Consider the following 22,013-nt stretch of genomic DNA (forward strand, 5'->3'; position numbering starts at 1 on the left):
CTTGTTTACTAGAATGTTTAATGCCATCTACACACATTTGTCATGAGATTCTTTGACAACCATAAGTCAGAGATTTGCTCAAGGCCATGCAGCACCAGAGTGAATTAAGAAGTCTGGTCTCTTGACCCCAAGAGATAGATGATTTGTTACATGTCCATTGTGGAAAGACCATCTCTGACAGAACCCCCAGGATCAAGGGGCGCAGAGGTACTTCTGTTCATGTTACCCACCGCAGTCCCATCCTACCATGTCTGGGCTGTCATTCCATTGATAATTCCAGGGCAGATGACACAGGGCATTTAATTTCTGACCAGAAATGTTTCTGTCAATGTTAGGAGGCTTCTAAGAGATGACATGCCTCTGTTAGGAGCCTGACTTGATTACTTTTTCTCCTTTTTGGTGCCAGGTAATTTTGGTCTGTAGGAAGAGAGAAGAGTGGCTAGTTATCAGAATGGCAATGAGGTAACTGGCATATTCTACTGGTTTGTTACTGTCATTCCCTTTAGGAATGGCAGTAGTCCAAACCAAAACCCTTTGACTTCAGGACAGGGAGCCTTGCATTCTTATTCTCACCTTCCTCCTCAAAACTTAAAACCTCTGAATCTTTGCATTGCCTTTCTGTGAAAAGAGATCCAAAGGTCTTGTCTTCCAGGCATCAGCATAAGCAAGTGATACTGGGGCAGCTCTAAACCCCTGTTGAACCTGTAGAAGGTCTGAGAAGGTGGGATGGCTGGTGAGGAAACTAGGCCTTCCATTTACAGAGCCTGCTATCAAGCCTCCCAGACTTTCAAGCAGCTCTTTGGCTCAGTTATGTTTTCATGACCCCATGGGGTTTTCTCAGAGCCCTAATTTAGCATTAATTCCACTTTGTTGCTTATACAAAAGTGAGTTAGGCTGAATCAGATTTTAACAGGCTCAAGTCCTTTATACTTTTATTGCCAATATCCTGCCAAGTAGAATAACTTTTCTTCTTTCCATTTTATGTACCTTATCTTGAAAGGCTGGATTATTAAGGAGACTGGTAATAAAAGACCATCTGGGACATTCTTTCTCCAGCAATAGTGCTCTCCTAGAAGGTGGGTCAGGGGATCCAACTTCCTAAAAGTGCCTGTCCTAGTTGGAGGCATGCAAGGATATCCACAGAGAAATCCTTTCCCTAACTATCTTGACTACAGGACTCTCTGGAAGAAGCAAGCTCAACTTCCTGGTTTACACATGCTAAGGAGTGTTAGGATGTGGAACTAAGTTTCTGGGAAGTTTCTCCCCTATCTCCCACTGTACACTTGGACAAAACAGCTCTGAACTAAAGAAGAATAATTCCGACTTTGCCTACCCTGGGACAGGACACAGCTGCACAGTGGAGAGCACATGTCTTGATAGCGTAAAGTTGCTAGATGAAGCTAAAGACAAATATAGAGAAAAACTGCATCATAACTCAGAGCACAGACACTCACTGGAGGGCCTCCAACCCAGGAAGGCTATCCCAGAGCAGCTTCCAGGGGAGTTGGAAATAGAAGGTGAAGCAGTGATGCTTCGGGGCCATTAGGGAGACCTGGTTTGAATGTTGCAGTTCCTTTTGTCTTAGGAGACATTTTGTCTGGATTCAAAGGTTATGCCATCCCCATAGACCCAGGGAAGATAAGGAGATTAGACCAAATGAACACTAGAATCACAAAATTTTAGGGCTGTTTGGACCCTTTGGATCATGGGCACTGTTCCATAGTAGCTCTCCCATTGAGTAACTAGGGGACATATGCAAATAGCAGAATAGGCAAGCTGGCATTTTATGCCCATAAGCAGCAGAGAGAAACAGTATCCCCAACTTGGAAATAGAAGTGAATAAATGGTACAGAAAAATAAAAAGGGCTTGTCGGGGAGACCATGTGGAAACCAAGGCAACTTTAATACTTGGGAGTGGGATTACTCCTTGAAGCTGAAGATGGGGGAGAAAAAGAATATAACATGGCTCAAATGCAGGAGGCTAGGACCAGAGTGTTTATTACAGGGATAAGATCAGTAGCAGGCACTTCCAGGAAGCAGGAAGTATGGGATGGAGGCCCTGTTCAAGCCAGCAGGTGCTATCACAGGGAGGGGAAAATAACAATTGGGATGTTATGATTGTCTCTTAATAAAAATCACACACCACACCTAGAAATGGCAGAGGAGCCAGCAGAGATACAGAGAAGTTTAAAGCACTTGTCTTCAAGGGGCTATAAAAGAATTAAGAAGATACAATTATTCAGATGAGAGCTGAGACCCAGAAAGACAGTCAGGAGACCTGCTTCTCATCCCATCCCTGCCACTCACATGATGCTGTGTGGTTTGGAGCAAATTGCTTCACAGTTTGGGTACCTCAGTCTCCTTGTGGTCAATAAGGAGATTGGCCAAATTGGGATTAGAGTCACCCTCTGAGTAATTAGATCAGTGGGATTCCAACTCCAACTCACAATTTTGGACTGGACTTGTCGTTACTTCCCGCTGTTGAGGCCGAAACCACTCAATACCTCTGAGCAAGGTGAATCTTAAGATGGCATGGTCTCCTGGAGAAGAAGGAGAGGGAGTATTAAAATCCCTTTAACATCTGACAAAATAAATCTTTATATGCAAGCAAGGAAATTCTTTTTTTTTTTTAAAGATTTTATTTATTTATTAATGAGAGACCCAGAGAGAGAGAGAGAGAGAAGCAGAGACACAGGCAGAGGGAGAAGCAGGCTCCATGCAGGGAGCCCGACGTGGGACTTGATCTCAGGTCTCCAGGATCAGGCCTTGGGTCGAAGGCGGCGCTAAACTGCTGAGCCACCTGGGCTCCCCAATATGCAAGCAAGGAAGTTCTTGATAACATTCCTTGGAGTGTACAATGTTAATGATCGACATTATCTAAATCCAAACCTCTGTATTTGAGATCAAGGGCCTGGGGTAGAAAGAAGAGAAGCAAGATGCTCCAGGTCTCTCAACTCATACACATGGACTCTTCAGGACAGGAACCCAAGTGCCCTGAACACTTAGTTTAGGGCATCCTGTTACTCTCTTCCAATTTAAGACACCAGAAAAGATTTAGGGATTTACTTCCCTAGAGCTCAGCTATAGGAAATGAGCCAAAGATGGAAGCTCTTTGGTTGCCACTAAGGGGAATGTTCTTGCTCCTTCTGAGTATCATTTGCCCACCCTGCCTGCTCACCTCCCTTTCTTTTCCCTCTTACTGTCCCCTACCGCCACCCCTCCACCCTCACCCCAAATAAGCCCTTGCACCCACAGGGACACTTTGTCCCACATATTGAAAAGATTGCTGATTTCTTTCTACTGATGTGACATTTTACAAGGCAGAGACAAGGATAATGAACAACAGTCATTGGCCATTAGGGCTGCTGCAGCCAGGGAGGTAGAGGTGACTTATTTCCTACTTAGTTGAGGAACCTCTTGGGGGGCAGGAACTGTGCTCTACAACCAGCCAGAGCTGGTTCTCCCACTGTTCACACAAGCTAGGGATAAGTTAAGTTTCAAAGGCTTCATTTGTACTCCACAAAGGGGTGGGGATGCTTGTTTGTGAGGAGGCTGGAAGGGGGGCTGGATTAAGTATCTGGGGAAAAAGATGAGAACTGCATAGGTTTGAGCTGAAACCATGGAATGCCCAGCTCTTCCACAAGACAGTTTGCTGCTGTCTTTAAGACTCCTGTCCTAACTCCATAATTTATTCTGATGTTGCTACTGTTTTCAGACTCACAGACCTGTTCTCTGGTTCCCAGAACTTTCCACTGCAGAGACATCCAGCCTTGTCCTCTCCAGGCACTTCTCAATATACCCTCCCCCCTCTCTTTAAAAATTTCCTTCTGCTTAAGTATTGATCTCAGTGCAGATATTAAGAAAAGGACTGAGTTTAACTGATCTGCTAAGAAAGCATATACGTCTGCATGTTTTCAAACACATCTATTTGCTTATTTATAAATGTATTAATATAGAACATATGAATAGCACGTATTAAGAATATATTAATATGTAAATATCTCATAATCACACCATGCAGAGATAATCTTATTAACACTTTATTGCTGAGTTTTTCCCATGCTTTCATAAAAATTTTTCTTATGCATAAAATATAGATATATATGTATATTTACCACATTAAAATCATACCCTACATCCACTTTTTAATTTTCTTTTTTTTTTTTTTTTTTTTTTTTTTTTTTTTTTTTTTAATTTTTTTTTTTAAATTTTATTTATTTATGATAGGCACACAGTGAGAGAGAGAGAGAGGCAGAGACATAGGCAGAGGGAGAAGCAGGCTCCATGCACCGGGAGCCCGACGTGGGATTCGATCCCGGGTCTCCAGGATCGCGCCCTGGGCCAAAGGCAGGCGCCAAACCGCTGCGCCACCCAGGGATCCCACTTTTTAATTTTCTTATTCAAAACTATAAAATATATGCTTTTCAAATGATAGGGTTTCTGGAGATAGTTGGAGCAGGGGGCTTCTTTTTTTTTTTAATTTTTTATTTATTTATGATAGTCACAGAGAGAGAGAGAGAGAGGCAGAGACATAGGCAGAGGGAGAAGCAGGCTCCATGCACCGGGAGCCTGATGTGGGATTCGATCCCGGGTCTCCAGGATCGCGCCCCGGGCCAAAGGCAAGCGCCAAACCACTGCGCCACCCAGGATCCCCAGGGGGCTTCTTAAATAGCAGTAAAGCAGGTCACCACTTCCATTTACCCACCACATGGGCCATGACCTACCTCCTAAGGCTACTGGGAGGTACTGCTGGGGAGTGGTACATGGGTGAGGTACTCTTTGGCTGGTACTGATATCAATAGACAAAATATACTTTAATGTTTCTCTGAGAGCCAAGTTTATAAGATGCACACCCCTCTAGCAAATACCCCCTGTGGAGTCTTATGTTGGTCCTTTGGACCCTGGCTTTCCCTTCATGAGTCTCACTTGCTAAAGAATGGGGCTATAGATCATGGTATAGCTTACCTCCACTCCAAAGAGGGTACTTAGCCATGGGCTTAGGAGAAGATTTTTTATCCTTATATGTCTTGCCCCTGTACTGGAAGTAAGAGCGGGTTGCCTTCCAGGAACAAAACCTGTGAGAAGAATGCTTCTGGTCACATGGAGAAAGATACCACCAGTTGAAGAGGCTGGAATGCTGAGCACAGGGCAACTGGATTAGGACCAGTCCTCACAGAGAGTGGAGTGTCAATAGAGAAGAGGAAAGACTTGGGCCTTGGACTGCTGCCCATCAGAGGCCCTTCTTCTGAGCCTTCTCTGTGTCCAGGCTTAGCTCCAGTGAGAACCTGGCATGAACAGTATGTTCGGATTCCCTTCTGGAACCGGTAAATGGAATCTGTAAAGAATCTGCTATATCCAGGTGTGAGGAGGGGTCAATCATTCTGATGCATGCTTGAGCTTCAGACTATGAGGTTCCCACTTAACTACACCTGCTGTAGCCAGAGCATCTGACTGGTTTCCTCTCAAGTTCCAATCCCTGGTTTCATCCTGTCCCTTACTGTAGGTCGTGACCTTGTCATCATATCCCCAGCAGTCCTTTCCCTGGAGTAGACCACTGCTCCTCACATGAAATTGGACTTATAATAGGCACAGCAATCTGAGACCTGGAATCCCTTACACCACTCTTCATCTCTCCCTGGCCAACTCCTTGCTGTTCCTCAGTCTATCCTTGCATTGGACCCCCTCAGAGTTGGTCTTGGCTAAGACTGGATTTTTTTATCCTGCCTTTGCTCTGATGGTCTTAACTGGTGTCCTCTTTCCCTGTCACAAGGGGCACTCTATTTGATCACATTCGTTTTCTCTTGTTCCACTTGCTAAAATGAGTCTCCCTCCCATTGTGGAGCTCCCAGTGAGCCACAATGCATTCTTTATGGTGCTTAAGAAAATAAGAGATCTGGTTTTTAATCCTGGTTTTACTACTCATCTATAAAATAGGGATAATAACTCTTTGTCCCACCCACCTCATAGGGCTATTGAGAGGTTCATCTGGGATAACATATGTAAACACAAGTTGTGCAATATAAAACTCTTTATGTAAGAGTATAGATGTTTCTAGCAGCAATGGCCACAATAGCCAAACTGTGGAAGGAGCCTCGGTGTCCATCGAAAGATGAATGGATAAAGAAGATGTGGTCTATGTATACAATGGAATATTACTCAGCCATTAGAAACGACAAATACCCACCATTTGCTTCAACGTGGATGGAACTGGAGGGTATTATGCTGAGTGAAGTAAGTCAATCGGAGAAGGACAAACAGTGTATGTTCTCATTCATTTGGGGAATATAAATAATAGTGAAAGGGAATATAAGGGAAGGGAGAAGAAATGTGTGGGAAATATCAGAAAGGGAGACAGAACATAAAGACTCCTAACTCTGGGAAATGAACTAGGGGTGGTGGAGGGGGAGGAGGGCAGGGGGTGGGGGTGAATGGGTGACGGGCACTGAGGTGGACACTTGACGGGATGAGCACTGGGTGTTATTCTGTATGTTGGTAAATTGAACACCAATAAAAATTAATTTATTAAAAAAAAATAAAACCTCCATTACAAAAAAAAAAAAAAAAAAAAAGAGTATATAGGAAAGCAAGGGAAGAACCAGCTGCATAAGGATTAGGGATTAAAAGCCTCCCTGAAGCACTACTCTACTTCCCGATTAGTATGAGGGAGTGCTGAGCACTGACTTAAGCCATGCATTTCCCAGGTGTTTCTGATCCTAAAGAAAGTTTCAGGACAAATTTCTATTTAATCCTGCTTAGCAGAACTAGGATCAAGTCTAGCCTTGGTGCTAGATAATAATTGGTGTTCAAAGGATAAACTGGTTATCTTGAACTTCGGTTTTTAATTCTTTCAATCCTGTATTAAGTAATTTAGTATCATAGAGATTTTATTTTTTTGATTGAACTGAATGATACTTATTTTTTCCCTAATTTTTATTTAAATTCTAATTAGTTAACATATATTGTAATATTGGTTTCAGGAGTGGAATTTAGTGATTTATCACTTACATATAATACCCAGTGCTCATCTAACAAGTGCTCTCCTTAATACCCATCACTCTCTTCGCCTATCCCCCCATCTCCCTCCATCAACCCTCAGTTTTTTTCCTATCATTAAGAGTCTCTTATGGTTTACCTCCCTCTCCTTCTCTCTTTTTCCCTCTTCCCACCATTCATCTGTTTTGTTTTCTAAATTCCACATATGAGTGAAATCACATGGTATTTGTCTTTCTCTGACTTATTTCACTTAGCATAAGGCACTCTAGATCCATCCACATCACTGCAAATGACATGATTTCATTCTTTTTGATGACTTAGTAATGGTCCAGTGTGTGTGTGTGTGTGTGTGTGTGTGTGTGTGTGCATGTGTATTACATCTTTATCCATTCGTTAGATGAGGGATACTTGGGCTCTTTCCATAGTTTGGCTGTTGTTGATAATGCTATTAATGTCGGGGTGCATGTACCCCTTTGCATCTATATTTTCATATCCTTTGGGTAAAGACTAGTAATGCAATTTCTGGAATGTAGGGTAATTCTATTTATCATAGAGATTTTAAGATAAAAGGTTGGAGATTGGTAAGCAATCCTGACACTTCTAAAAAGTAACTTTTATGTGTGTGTGTAGGGGACCCCTAAGAGCTGGAATCACATAATCTATCCTAATTAGACCTGTCTTGTAACATTTCAGCCCGTTGTCCTCTGGTCACTGTCACCCAGGGCACATGCCATTTGCTACATGGAAGGTATAGGGTGAAGCTACAATGTACCACAGGAGTAAATAACCAGCTGGGAGGACCTGGGCCAGTGTCTCAGCCCAAACCTTGACAGGCTAGGTTAGAAACCAGTGGGCCACAGGTTGCATTTGTCCTGCAGATATTTCATTTGCTTCATTTTTGTTTTTGGCCTTCGTAATTTCCTTACTATGTTTCAAATTTGAGTTAGTTGCCACATTTGCCATTTTAACTTTGGGATATATGACCTAAAAACCTAAATTTTGGAGGCACCTGGGTGGCTCTGTTGGTTGAGTGACTGACTCTTGGTTTTTGGCTCAAGTCATGATCTCATGGGTCATGAGATGGAGCCCTGTGTCAGACTCTGGGCTCAGCAGGGAGTCTGCTTGAAGATTCTCTCCCTCTCTTTGCACTCTCTCTCTCTCAAGTAAATAAGTCTTTAACAACAACAACAAAAACCCCTAAATTTCTAAGCTCCTCTTGGAAATGGAAATATCTAGCAACTGTGCCTCTACTGGTAATTATAGGATTTGGGCACAACAGGGTAAAATTCTTTTGTCCTACTGTCTCAGTGAAGCTCCTAAAAGCACAAGTACAATTGTATTAATTTTGACTTCCCAGGTAGCTATAGTACATACTCACACTTTGGTGAGGAATCTATCCTAAGAAAACTAACATCCCCCCCCCCCCAAAAAAAAGAAAGAAAAAAAAAGAAAACTAACATCCCTTTTCCTTTTTTTTTTTAAAAAAAGATTTTATTTATTTATTCATGAGAGACACACAGAGAGAGGCAGAGACAGAGGGAGAAGTAGGCTCCGTGCAGAGAGCCTGATGTGGGACTCCATCCCCGGACCAGGATCACGTCCTGAGCCAAAGGCAGATGCTCAGCCACTGAGCTACCCAGGCATCCCTAACATCCCTTTTCCAAGCAAGTACAGGGGAAATAGAAGCCAAGCACTCTGATCCCCTCCCATCCTCTGATTCAGTTTCATTGTGAGAGTGTGAGGGATGGAGTGTATCAATTAGGATAAGAATATACCATTGTAGGGATCCCTGGGTGGCGCAGCGGTTTGGCGCCTGCCTTTGGCCCAGGGCGCGATCCTGGAGACCCGGGATAGAATCCCATGTCAGGCTCCCGGTGCATGGAGCCTGCTTCTCCCTCCGCCTGTGTCTCTGCCTCTCTCTCTGTCTGTGACTATCATAAATAAATAAAAAATTAAAAAAAAAAAAAAAGAATATACCATTGTAGTTCCCAAGAGACTGGAAAGCTGTGAAGCAGAGGACTAGAGGAAACAGAAAACTCTCTAGAAAATAAAATGTGTTTTCCTGCCCTCACAGTCCTCGGGCAAAGGGAAATAGTTACCTTTTCCAGAAGTACATAATGACAGGGAAGAGAGACATGATAGGCCCGTGGAAGATGTTCCGATCTAGGTGGCCCTCTGAAATGGCAGCAAGGATGGCATCCTTCTGGGATTCAGAGATGTTTACCTACCCATAGAGTGGGAGCCTGTTACTGGGAGAGGCTCCAGGGAAGACAGAAAACCTCTTTTGATCCCCAGGACCTATAAGACCACCTCCTCCCCAGAAGGCAGCAGCTTTTCATGCAACTGCTAGGTAAAGTTTATCTGGTTGATCCAAGACTTAACAGGTGCATATCAACTTTCAGAGTTCTTGTGGAAGAAATGCTTCTTGGCAAAAGCCCAAGGAGGAGTGGGAGTCCCCTTTACCCTCAGCCTTGGAGGGATTTCAGAATGCAGGAAGAGCTTTAGGATGATGTTAATTTTGGACCTCATTAGGATCACATCATTCTCATTGTATGCCCGGTTGACTTGCAGCATGTGAGCTGAACTCACCAAATCATTAAACCTAAAAAGAAGCAGTAAGTAGGAAGTCAGCGAGGAGAAGATAAATACAGCAACTAAATAGGGCAGCCAGCTTAGACCCATTTCTGGCCTAAATAAGACAGGGCCCAATCCTGGCCAGGTTGCAACTTAATTCATTCAATCATAATGCTTCCATTGGCAAATACTAACTAATTGAGCACCTACCATATGTCAGGTGATATGCTAAGTGCTTTTTCAAGTGTATTTCTTTACCACAAACTCCCTTATGTATTTCATCTTGTCTCCATCCTGGCCTCTGTACCAGTGTTGCCTCTGAAGACTTCAAGGGCTAAGGGCTGTCTTGCTCTTTCTTTCCCCTTCTGTGCTGATGCTCTTATAATTACTACCACTCTATGAGCAACATATTCTTTTCCTTAATTTTTTTATTATAGTAAAATATATGTAACATAAAATTCACCAGTGTAATTGCTTTTATTTTTATTTATTTATTTATTTATTTTTAAATTATTATTATTTTTTTAGTGTAACTGTTTTTAAATGTACAGTCAGTGGCATTAAGTACACTGACTTTGTTGTGGAGAATGCATCTCCAGAACTTTTTTAATCTTCCTCAGCTGGAACTCTATGCCATTAAACAATAACTCCCCATTCTTCCCTTCCCCAGCCCCTGGCAACTACTTTCTATCTCCTAGGAAATATATTCTTTTACTAACCACCAAATATATCAGTTATACCTTATCTTGCTTTAAGTACACAGTTTATTTTTCTCAGGCCTCTTTAAATTTTAACCATTTAAAATTTTCCTAAGAGTAGAATACCAAGATTTTCCCATTAGAATCTTGTTTTGCATACCTATTCATTTATTTAACCAGTGGACATTTATAAAGGCTTACTCTATGCCAGGTGCAGTTCCAAGAGGCAGGGATTCAGCAGTGAACATGGTAAACAAAGTCCTGTTTTTCTTTTTAGTTGTCCAAATGCACTTCTTTCACCTACCATCCTATTTCTTAACTCTTATTTGTGTTTTGTCTGCCATCCAGATTAGTTTCTAAGATCTTAGAGAATAGAGAGCACGTCTTAATTTTCTTTTGTATCTCTAATTCCAAATCCAGTGCCCAAGAACAAGGTGCGATCAGAAAGCAATTGTGGAACTGAGTGAATGCCTTATGGGGGTGCAGTGGAAGATCTTTTAACCAAAGTACCCTAACTAGTGTGCTGAATTATCAGGCGCTCTGCACTTCTGAAAATACATTGAGTGATGCCTATGACATGCTCACTATATACACTGGTGTACCTTCTGTGATACACTCACATTTTCTCAATGAGTTGAGGCGATATATACTGAGAATTACTCATGTTTCTTTTCAAATATTTTTGCTATTGTACTTGTTACTATAATTTGAATGCATAAAGATCGATAAAATATGAACATAAAAGGAAAAAGTATTTGTTGTTTCTGTGAAAATAAATTTGAATGTGTTGGAATGTTCCAGTAAAGACAAGCTACTTTTTAAAAAGTTACTATCAAGCTAGATGTGACATAGCAATTTAAGACTTTGAAAAAACAAGTATAAAAATCCAGAAGGATTAAATTTCCTCTAAATTCTCACTCTACTTTAAAGAGAGAAAAATTAGAATTAGCAGATAGCATTTTGGATATAGTTTATGCAAGAAATATATGTGGATTTCCAACTAGAGGAATGGCTTTGACTTTATATTTGACTTTATATCAAAAGTTTGATGGTGAGTGAAAATATATTAGTATAATTTAACATAATATCTATTTAAGTATGGATGTTCTTCATAAAATTAAAAATAGATTTACCATATGATCCAGGAATCCCACTACTGGATATTACCCGAAGAATACAAAAATTCAGAAAAATATATGTACCCCTATGTTTGTTGCAGCATTATTTATAATAGCCAAATTAATGGAAGCAGCCCATGTGTCCATTGACAGATTAATGGATAAAGAAAGGTGTGGTATATTTATACAATAGAATATTGCTCAGACATAAAAAAAATGAAATCTTACCATTTTTAACAACATGGATGGAGATAGACGGTATAATGCTAAGTGAAGTAAGTCAGTCAGAGAAAGACAAATACCACATGATTTCACTCATATTTGGACTTTAAGAAACAAAACAAACAAACAAAAAAGAGACAAACTAAGAAACAGACTCTTAGCTATAAAGAACAAACTAATGGTTACCAGAGGGGAAGTGTGGGGAATGAGTTAAATAGGTGATAAGAATATACTTATCATGATGAACACTGAATGATGTATAGAATTGTTTCATCAATATATCCTAAACCTGAAACTAATATAACACTGTATGTCAACTCTACTGGAATTAAAAATTTTTTAAAAGCTAATCAATCAGAGGCAAGCAAAAACAATAATAATAATGATACACAATGAGTGAAGTAATATAGAAGATTGAGTAACCTGTATGTATGTATGTACAGGAGACTTCCAACTTACATCCATTTAAAAATCATTTATGCATTTCCATCTTTATTTCAAAATTAGTTTAGAACTTCTTATAGTTCTCAAAAAAAAAAAAAAAAACACCTACCACATTCTAAAACAAAGACTCATAAGGCTATCGAGTCATTCTACTTTATATAAGATACCTAATCATGTAGTACATTATTTCTACAGGTGAAATGTATTCCAGATTTCAAATCAGTATTCCAGGAACATGCCATTTCTGATAGTGGCAAAGATGTTCCCATTGATGAGGATGGAGAAAGAAGTGGAGACTCATTTCTCTGATAGTCACTTGTTTCTATATGCAAATATTCAAGAGAAATTTTAAGTCAATTCTTTCGGAGGGGCTAGATCCAGGTTCTCAACTGTGCTGCACATTAGAATCACATGAGCAGTTTATGAAAATACCAGTTCCCAGGCTCCATACTGGACCAGTGAAATCCAAGTCTCAGGGATGTTGGCATTGGCAGTATTCACAAGTCCCCAGTGATCCTGTACCAGGGTTGAGAACATTGACTAACTCCTCTACTCCGGTATGGTTGTTTTGCAAATTCAGGCCCTGGGCTCAGAAATTGGAGAACTGTACACATGAGACACACTTGGTTAAGAATATTTCTAAGTAGAGGGGTGCCTGGGTGGCTCCATCACTTAAGCTTTAGACTCTTGATTTTGGCTCAGGTCATGATCTCAGGGTGGTGAGATCGAGTCCCATGTTGGGCTCTGTATTGTGTGTTGAGCCTGCTCCGGATTCTCTCTCTTCCTCTTCTTCTACCCCTCCATCCCCCTCAAAAAGAAATATTTCTAAGTAGAAACCACACTGAACAACAGTAAGAATTATATGACCCAGACCAGAAAGATGTTTTGCTTCATATATTTCACCAAAAGCTGAAACAGAATGATCTCCAATTTTTTCCTACTACTTGCTTTTTCATAAGATGGATGAATAAAGCAAGGAATTTTATATAGATATAGTTATCTGTTTAATGTCATGCATACACACAGACACACACAATTTTTATTATTATAATTCTTTGCTCTAACTAAAGAACTATTGGCCCTACGGTGCTACGTAAGAGGATTTCTATCATATTAACAAATAATAGGGGGGAAATGCTCCAGTTCCTGAGTATAAGTATCATTTCAATAGTTCAATCACTTCAATATTGGCAACTCCAGGATACTGAAGAGCTTCTAGGACCTAAAGGGAAGAATGGGAGAAAGTGATACAGTGACGGAATTCAGTGAGATTTTCAGTTGGATATTCCTGCCTGGCAGGGCTGAAATCACTGCTCCACTTACAGGCCCCTCCAGTCTTTGCTGGATGGTACTAACCAGGGAAAGTCATGATCAGGAGAGATGGGAAACTTACTTCTCCATTTCAGAAAAAAAATATAAATCATTGATTGCAAAGTTGACAGTGATAATTCTGTGGCCAAATATACGGCGCTTCATAAGGATTATATCACCATTCTCAAGGTCTGCACTCCGGACATTTGTGGCATATGTGGTTGGACGTCCTGATGAATTTGGTGATGTGGAGAAATCTGAGAGAGAAAGAGGAAGGAATTAAAATCTAGTTTGAGCAAGTCCCTCTTAAACTTGAAGGCTTTGGCATGGGCATAACAAAATGAAGAAAGGAAACTATGGACCAATCTTTGGACCTATGGAAATAGTGATTTCTTACCCTTGGGCTCAACCTTTACTTTGACTTGAAGGACTGCTGAAAAAGCCGTTTGCTCAGATGGTATGACCACATACATACCAAAAAAAAAAAAAAAAAAGAAAAGAAAAAGAAAAAAATCAAATGAGTGCTGAAAAGTGTTTTCCTGGTACTTGTCTCATAGGAATATAATTGCACCGTTATGCTAATCCCTAACATTTCTGCAGAAACTGAATATGCAGATGTGACCTTCAAAATGGAGTCTGTGGTTCTGACAACACTTGTTCTAGGTTTATCAAGGTAAGTAATTTAGAAGGAAACTGGGAAAGCAGCACAACAAAAAGCCAAAACATCAAGAGTATAGAAGTTTATTAAAGAAAAAGAAAGTAGGGTGCTAGAGTAGAAAACAGACAGAAATGAGCAAAGAAAAACATTGAAGATTCAAGAAGGTTTGGATTGTGCCTCAGAAAAATATGACACTTTAGAAAGGTTCTTGACTAGGATATATATATAAAGAAATCCATTCATAGGGATTTAGGGCTAAGAAGATAAGAGTTTTGCACTGTATCAGGCAAGTAGATCCTGGTTAATTGCCTGGCCAGGTTAAGAAAATTGTCTAATTCAGCTCTAGAATTTACTATTCTTCCTATAAAATCCATTTTTCTGGATATCTGTTCAGGAATCATTGATGTGGGTGTGGTGCTTCCTGTGGTGTAAGTGGCATTCCTTTTGGAGCAGTGTTATATATTGGGTGGGAGGGTACTACAACATTGTATAAATAGCTAGAACCTATTTTATGTCCCAGACCCCATACTAGGTCCTAGGGTTACAGCATCAAATAAAGCAAAGGCTTCTTCTTTTTATCTTGCAATCTCACTTTATCTCTTAGACTTGAGTTTGAAGGGGGGAAAAAAAAGTTTGCATAGTAGTGGAAGTTGGTATGATAGGGATTTTAGGAAAACGGTGTGCTAAATCCACTCAAGAAATCTGGGAGCAGTGATACACTTGTAAACCAGCTATGACAGGGGAGCGGGAGACTTGATTTGTAGTATTTGCTGATTTCTGTAATAAATACTCCCACCATAGTTGATTTCAAGCTATCAATGGCTCACAAAATGTCCTGAATATTTAACAGTTCATTCTCAATTGGGTTAAGATTGTCAGGTTGGATTATTTTTTTAAACTAAGACCCAACTCCATGCTAGTTACAAGAGGAGCACTTTAAATGTATGTCATAAATAGGTTATAAGTAAAGGAAATGAAAAAGATAATACATACTAACATTACTAAAAAAAAGCTGGAGTGGTTATTTTAATATCAGACAAAGTAGATTTCAGAGAAAAGAATACTATCAAGGATAAACAAAGTGGGTTTTTTTTTTTTTTGTAATGATAAGTGGATTAATTGATTGAAGGACAGAAAAGTCTAAATGATAGTGATAGAAAGCAGACCACTGGTAGGTAGATCTCCCACCGAGTTACAGAAGCATTCTTCTTGGGCTATTCTCATACAATGCTAAGGATGTGGGAAGTTGAATTATGTCTGAAATTGGACTTTGTACCATTCTGGGGAATAAGGGTTTGAACTAATTTTATTTAAAAAAGGAAAAAAAAAGAGCTAGAACTATTCTAAAATCCTAAATGTTTGTGAAGCAGTTCGTAAAACAAATTAGAATTTGTTTTTACATTTTACATTTTATATTATAAAATATATTATTTATATTATATATTTTGCAAAAATATATGTAATTTTGAAAATTAGAAAATATACTATTAAAATTAAAATTCCAATAGAAAAATAGACAAAAGACATAAGCAATTCAAAAAGGAATACAACTGACCAACAAATAAAGGAGTTCAATTACTAAAGAAATATACATAAGAACAGCACATTAGTTTTCACTTACCAGATTGACAGTTTTTAAAAAGTGCATAATACTCCATGTTGGTGACCATGTGGCACTTATATTGTTGGTGAAAGTTTAATTAGTGTAGTCTTCTTGAAGGACTGAAATGTAACTTTTTAACCATTTACCCATTTCTCCCATTTTAAAGGATTTATCTCCTAGAAATACATGATTGCAAAATCTGTATGTTTTGTAGCATTATTTTTTTTAAGGATTTTATTTACTTATTTGACAGAGAGAGAGAGAGAGAGAGAGAGCTCAAGCAGGGGGAGTGCAGGCAGAGGGAGAGGGAGAAGCAGGCTCCGCGCAGAGCAGAGACCAGATGTGGGGCTCCATCCTAGGATCCTGGGATCATGACCTGAGCCGAAGGCAGACCCTTAATGGACCCAACCACTCAGGCACCTTAAGCATTATTTGTTATGGTGACAATTGGAACAACTTAAAAGTCATCAAAAGAGATGAAGGTGATGGGCATTAGGAGGGCACTTGATGTAATGAGTACTGGGTATTAAATGCAACTGATGAATCACTAAACTGTACCTCTGAAACTAACATTACATTATATGTTAATTTAAATTTAAAAGATTCAAAAAAAAGAGAGATGAGATTTATCATTATCAATTCCTTCAGTATTGTCTCAGATACTTTCACCATCTCATTAATCTTTTTTTTTTTTTCATCTCATTAATCTTAATGAATCATAATCATTAATCTCCAGTCCAACTGGCCTGATTGCAGTTCCTGGAATGTGCCACACTCTTTGTTATTTTTAGCATTCAATGCAGACTTAGAAATTGCTCCCTGCCTATTTTGCCTGTCTAACTTGCTCATTCCTGAAGGCAAATTTATGTCATTTTCTAGAAGTCTTCCCTGATCCTTCTCCTTGACTAACTAGGGTCTCCCTACAATTATCATTGGGATCACTCACCACATAATAATAGCAATAACACTGGCTAACCCTTTTATAGCAATGGGTAAAGATACTTTGTGTGTATGAACTCACTTAATCCTCACAATCTATGACATGAGCACCCATCCCATTATTATTACCATTCTACAGAGGAAAAAACTGAGGCACAAAATCACTTTGACAAAGTCCTTTAGTTCAAAAATGGCATATTCAACCCAGGAAATTTGGCTTCAACATCTGTGGCTCTTACTTTCTGTCCTGCCCTCAAAACTTAAGTGCCATGAGGACATGTCCTGTACTACATGTTTACTACTGTATCCCCAGCGCCTGGCAAAGTTCCTGCCACATAGTGGATTCTCAAAAAGTGTGTTGAATGAATAAACTGATAAGCGAGGTAGTTGAATAAATCTATACAATGGACAATAGTTTTGTGAAATGTAAGATTTTGCTGCGCTTTAGATTAGTCATTCTCTACCCTTTGCTGGTTCTGTGAGCAGAAGCCACTGGACTTACATCCTGTCTAAGCAGTCTTGAGCTTGATTTTGTACCCAGGACCTGGAGTTCTTGGTAGACCCCAGGCTAACACAGGCATGACATAAAGCAAGAGCTCTGCAGCTTCTTATGTGGACTAACCCCTGTGTCCAAAGTATCAACAGGAAAGACAGTGAATAGTGAAGTGACTTACTTTCCTTGTTATTTTGCACTTCTAGGTGAAGATATTCTTCAAATTCGTGGCACTTCCTGGGATCAGACATAAATCTGCGGTACTTGCAAAAGCTCTTAATAAAGCTAATCATTTTTATCCAGCCTCTCTTCTGGGGAAAGAGAGAGGGGTATGCCCCAATCATTAGTATAGCTGCTATTTGCTGAAAGTCTACTATATGCCATAAACTTGACATTCATTATATTTCATCCTCACCACACCTGCTCTATACGGAATAATCTTTAGTTCCAATTTAAAGGTGAGGAAAAACAGGTCAGGGAATTATATGCCTTCCCCAAATGAAGCAACTAGTGAGCAGAAGATTCTGGCTTTACCCAGGCATGGGGCCATTGGCAATGCTGTCTACCACAGTTTTTCAACAATAAGATTTAAGATGCCAAAATTAGAAAAGAGAATGTGAAAGCTAAAAATAGGGAGAAACAGAGGTAGGAGAAAAGCATAATTCACAAGAAGGGAATAATGGTTGGGGAAAATTGGAAATGTTGAAGAAATAAAGGAATGAATAATATCATTTCTAATGATTAAAAAAGTATAATTATGTGCACATACACCACACACCCACACACACATCTTATAAGTTCCTCATCTGTTTCTTAATACCCAGTGACTATTCTGTACTTCATTTATCCCTTGACAAATTGATATTTAGACTCAGAAAGAATCTTAGTGATCAACTAGTTCAGTTGTCTTATTCTACAAAGAGGGATCCTCAATGCAAGCATGAATTTAGAGAGCCAGTAGTGAAATACAAGAGTCACTGGATTTGGGATCAAAAACTTTGAGTCTGGAGTCTAGCTTCTCCCTAATTGTGTAATTTGGGTCAGTTTACTTAATCTATGTCTTGTTTTCTCCATGTGTAAGATAGAAACAACAACCTTCAGGGTTGTGGTGAGGGTTAGTGATTTTATATGTAAACTCCAATGCAGGGTTTGGTACAAAGTAGGCACTAAGTACATATAGGTTTCTTTTTATCTTTTCTTATCTAAGAGCAACTCGAAGACCTGAAATTAAAATGAAGTCTCTTGGTTCTGGGTGCAATATTCTTTTTAATGTCCCACAAGAGCATTCATGGTACCCCAACACAGAGTTGACTTAGGCATGGAGGGGAAAAGACAGGAGAAAAGAGGAAGGCATAGGCATTGTTTTCAGAAAAAGCATGATTTTTGGAGTCAGAGATGGGCTCAAATTTTTCTGATACTAACCAACTCTACAACACATTGAGCAAGTGATTATTTAAAGGAGCATGTATTTTTTTTCTCAAATCATATAAGGAGACTTTCCTAAGTAAAATTCCTATCTGAGAGAGCATGTGTCTTAGTGGATAGGGGTCTGAAGTACACTGTACCTTACTGAGAATCTTTTTTGTAAAGATGGTATTTAATTATTGCCATTTTCTTATAAAACTATATTTTGGAAAATTGTACACTATCAGTTAAAATGCTTTTCCAAGCTGGAAAAGAATTCTATCTCTTTCTTCTTTCTTCTTTCTTTCTTTTCTTTCTTTCTTTCTTTCTTTCTTTCTTTCTTTCTTTCTTTCTTTCTTTCTTTTTTTACTGTTTGCGTGGAGAAAGAAGGAGTTAAATAATTGATAAGTTTGGAAGAAGAAAATGGATGTGTTCTACTCTAAGCCCTCTATATTCCCTCTTTGGGAATGGCTTGTTTGTAGGATACCTGTGTTTAGGCCTACCCTTCGTCATTCAGTAAGGGGTTCACCCAGGTAAGTGGAGGCCTAAGTTGTTATGTTATGGCAGTGGCTGCACATGTAACTAAGTTTAATTTGGATGCAGGGAAGATTATCAAACCCATTGGGCTTTATGGCCAAATCCATGTCCTTCAAGCTAGCTTTTAGCAGTAAAAAAAAAACCTGACCTTTTGATCTCCTTGTATCTGACCCGGTGTCTATCCCTCAATGGGTTCTCATTACAGAGGAATGAAGATAAAGATTTTTCTTAAATTCCAACTGTAACAATTTTCTTTGAGCCTAAGAGTCCTTTGTAAAATGTGAGTTAAGAAGCATACCCAAAAAGCAGTTGTTTTGTGAATAAATACGCTAACAACGAAACTCTGCCTATACAGCACTTTTCCTATCCCCCATGTCATGTCTTCATTGTCTTCCTCACTGACCTGGGATTCCTGCAGGTGAGTTGTGGTTTTTGAGGGCTTCTTATAAGTTTGTACGTCAGTAAATCCTTCCTGAGGATGAGGTGGGAACAGCTCTTGGTAATCTTTAAACCTGCCAGAAGGAGATCAAGAATATCAAAGAAGGCAAACACCTGGTACATAAAAAGTAACCGTTAAGGCAAACCTATCTCAGCTTTTGGAGGTCAAAGTGGGAATTGGGGAATGGCGAAACACAAATACTCTTCTTAACATTTCAGTCCTTGGCTAATGTCCTTCCTGATCAATACTGTATTGTTCCTTGTTCAGGTAAATGAACTAAAGTGTGTATGTGTGTGTGTGTGTGTGTTTGTACATGTACACACACGCATGTATGTGCATGCACATGCATGTGCACAGGTAAGTAGGTAGAGGATTCAAGATAAATTTGGCTTTTCTCTTGTAGGGAAGCTCTGGCAGTGAACTATAACAATAAATTCGAAACTCCCTAGAGTACTATGGCTCTAAGAAGCCAATGAGCAGCTCCAGAATCATCACCTTCGCTGAGCAATACTCACCACTTTTCTTCCAGAGATTTCATGACAAAGCCCTGTAGCATAAACAATGTGGTTGTGCTGACATGACGCATGTGAGAGATTTCTTTGATAATAGGAGCATCACACTGCAGTATTTCTTCTAAAAAATGCAAGAGAGAGGAAAAAAGTCATCATTTTCTTGTCTACCTTTTCTGAGGTAGCTGGTATGTTTTTCATGGGATTATGCTTACCTCCCTTTTCCCCCTCTAGGATTATAGATTAACAATTTATTTGCAAATTCGGTTTCTGGCCATGGGTCAGATTGCTCCCCCCCCCCCCCCCCCCCCCGCCTTCACAGACAAGTAAACAAAATTTAGGACACAAAGATTTTCAAGGAGACTGTTCTTCCCAGTACAACTCTCTCTACAACCCACTCCAGGTGACCACTCCAACTTTACATACAGCTAACTTTTGCTTTTGTATTTAAATTACTGTCTAGTTGATTTAAGGGTCAAATGAATTAAGTTTGAATTCAAGTTTTCTGTGTTTCATCTTCCTCATTAGTAAAATGGAGCTATTCATTCCTACCTCTCAGAGATTAAATAAAATTCTATTTTCAGTACAAAATATAATTAAATGAGAGGATGGATATATTTCACATATAAGTACAAGTGTCTTGCACTTGGCTTCTCATACTAGTATTTATTTTAGATTTATAATTGTTGCTCTCTGCTTTTACTGACCCTCTTAATCTTTGTCTCAGTTCTGCCCATGTGGTCACTGCTCTGTTCCTATCTTACAGGGGGCACATGAGACAGGTTCTCTGCCAAACACTTCTCCTAAGAGGCTAAAGGGAAAAGGAAACCATATCTGGAGAAGAGGATGCATACCAGCAGAGACTTTGCCATGGAAGAAAGTCTTGATTATATTTTCAAAGAGAGACTTGTACGTTTTTTCATTTGTCTCAATACTGATCTTATGTATGGCTACCAGGAATTGCAAGGGGCTTTCAGCCTTCCGTTCTTTGAGAAACTCCCTGAAGAACTCCAAGTGGTGTGTATTTAGGAGGACTTCTGTTAAGTTTCTGGAAAATAAAAAAGCATCATTGTTGAAGAGAAAAGGACGGTGACCCTAGATTCTGCTACAGTTAGGGAATGGGGAAGGGCATCTCCAAGACTTTAGCCATGCGTGAAAAAGAGAGTGAATAAATTGGTTACTATGCCTGTTTCCTTGGAGATAAATTTAAACTTTTATATATCTACCCTGAGCTTTGTCCAATCATTTGACAACCCTAGTGGAAAAGAAGGAGAGGTATTTTAAAGGAGATAATGTCCCCCCACCCTGCCCCACCCAAGGAAACCCTCTTTTTACACAGCAGATTCCAAGCAAACTTTAAATGGCACTCATATCAGTGAGTCAGAGCATGAATGATCAGTTGTTACTGATAAATATTTCTAAATTTCTTTTGCTGACTTATTCTTTCACATTTCCTTAATTATAGGTGCTCCTAATGTTTTATCCTCAATCTTGTTTATTTTTGCTTTTTGACTTTTTTTTCCCTAGGTAATATCTGCATCCTCTGGGTTTCCAGTTTTCATTGATATGAAGAAGTGGTGTCATTTCATTTTGATTTTCGTTGATACCATATCTCTAATTCTCATGACCTCCCCTTCAAAATTTCAACTTCCTATTCAACCTCATCCTTGTCATAGTTATTATTTAAACCTTTATACCTACATCCACATGTTGTCCAACTTATTCTCCCTCCTTTATATAACTACCTCATTAAATATGACGTTAGCTCTAAGTTTTTTTTTAATAAATGACCTTTATTCAAATAAGAGGGTACCCTTCTATTTTAATTTTACTGAAAATTTTTATCATGAATGGGTGATGGATTTTGTAAAATGATTTTTATTCATCAATTGAAATAATCATGTGGAGTTCCCCCCTTATTTTATTAATATGGCATATTGTACTAATTGATTTTTGGGTGTTTGAGCAACTGTGCATTCCTGGGATAAATCCCACTTAGTAATGCTATAATACATTTTTTATATCTTGCTGGATACACATTCTTTTTGAGTACACATGGAACACTCTCCAG

General features: G+C 39.3%; 1 protein-coding gene across 1 annotated transcript in view; it reads right to left on the bottom strand.

The window, feature by feature from the left end:
* Window positions 1-380: 380 nt before the first annotated feature.
* Window positions 381-22,013, bottom strand: part of RGSL1 (regulator of G protein signaling like 1) — a 72,755-nt gene continuing 51,122 nt past the window's right edge. Inside the window, exons 12-22 of the mRNA XM_041725526.1 lie at window positions 20,797-20,990; window positions 19,949-20,066; window positions 19,398-19,506; window positions 17,235-17,364; window positions 13,443-13,617; window positions 9,457-9,595; window positions 9,093-9,217; window positions 4,966-5,075; window positions 2,448-2,540; window positions 1,334-1,400; window positions 381-417 (exon numbers count right to left, since the gene is read on the bottom strand). Of these exons, the coding sequence (XP_041581460.1) occupies window positions 381-417; window positions 1,334-1,400; window positions 2,448-2,540; window positions 4,966-5,075; window positions 9,093-9,217; window positions 9,457-9,595; window positions 13,443-13,617; window positions 17,235-17,364; window positions 19,398-19,506; window positions 19,949-20,066; window positions 20,797-20,990 (1,297 nt within the window). The remainder of the gene's footprint in view (window positions 418-1,333; window positions 1,401-2,447; window positions 2,541-4,965; window positions 5,076-9,092; window positions 9,218-9,456; window positions 9,596-13,442; window positions 13,618-17,234; window positions 17,365-19,397; window positions 19,507-19,948; window positions 20,067-20,796; window positions 20,991-22,013) is intronic.

Source organism: Vulpes lagopus, chromosome 1 (assembly GCF_018345385.1).
Source record: "Vulpes lagopus strain Blue_001 chromosome 1, ASM1834538v1, whole genome shotgun sequence".
Taxonomy (NCBI): Eukaryota; Metazoa; Chordata; class Mammalia; order Carnivora; family Canidae; genus Vulpes; species Vulpes lagopus.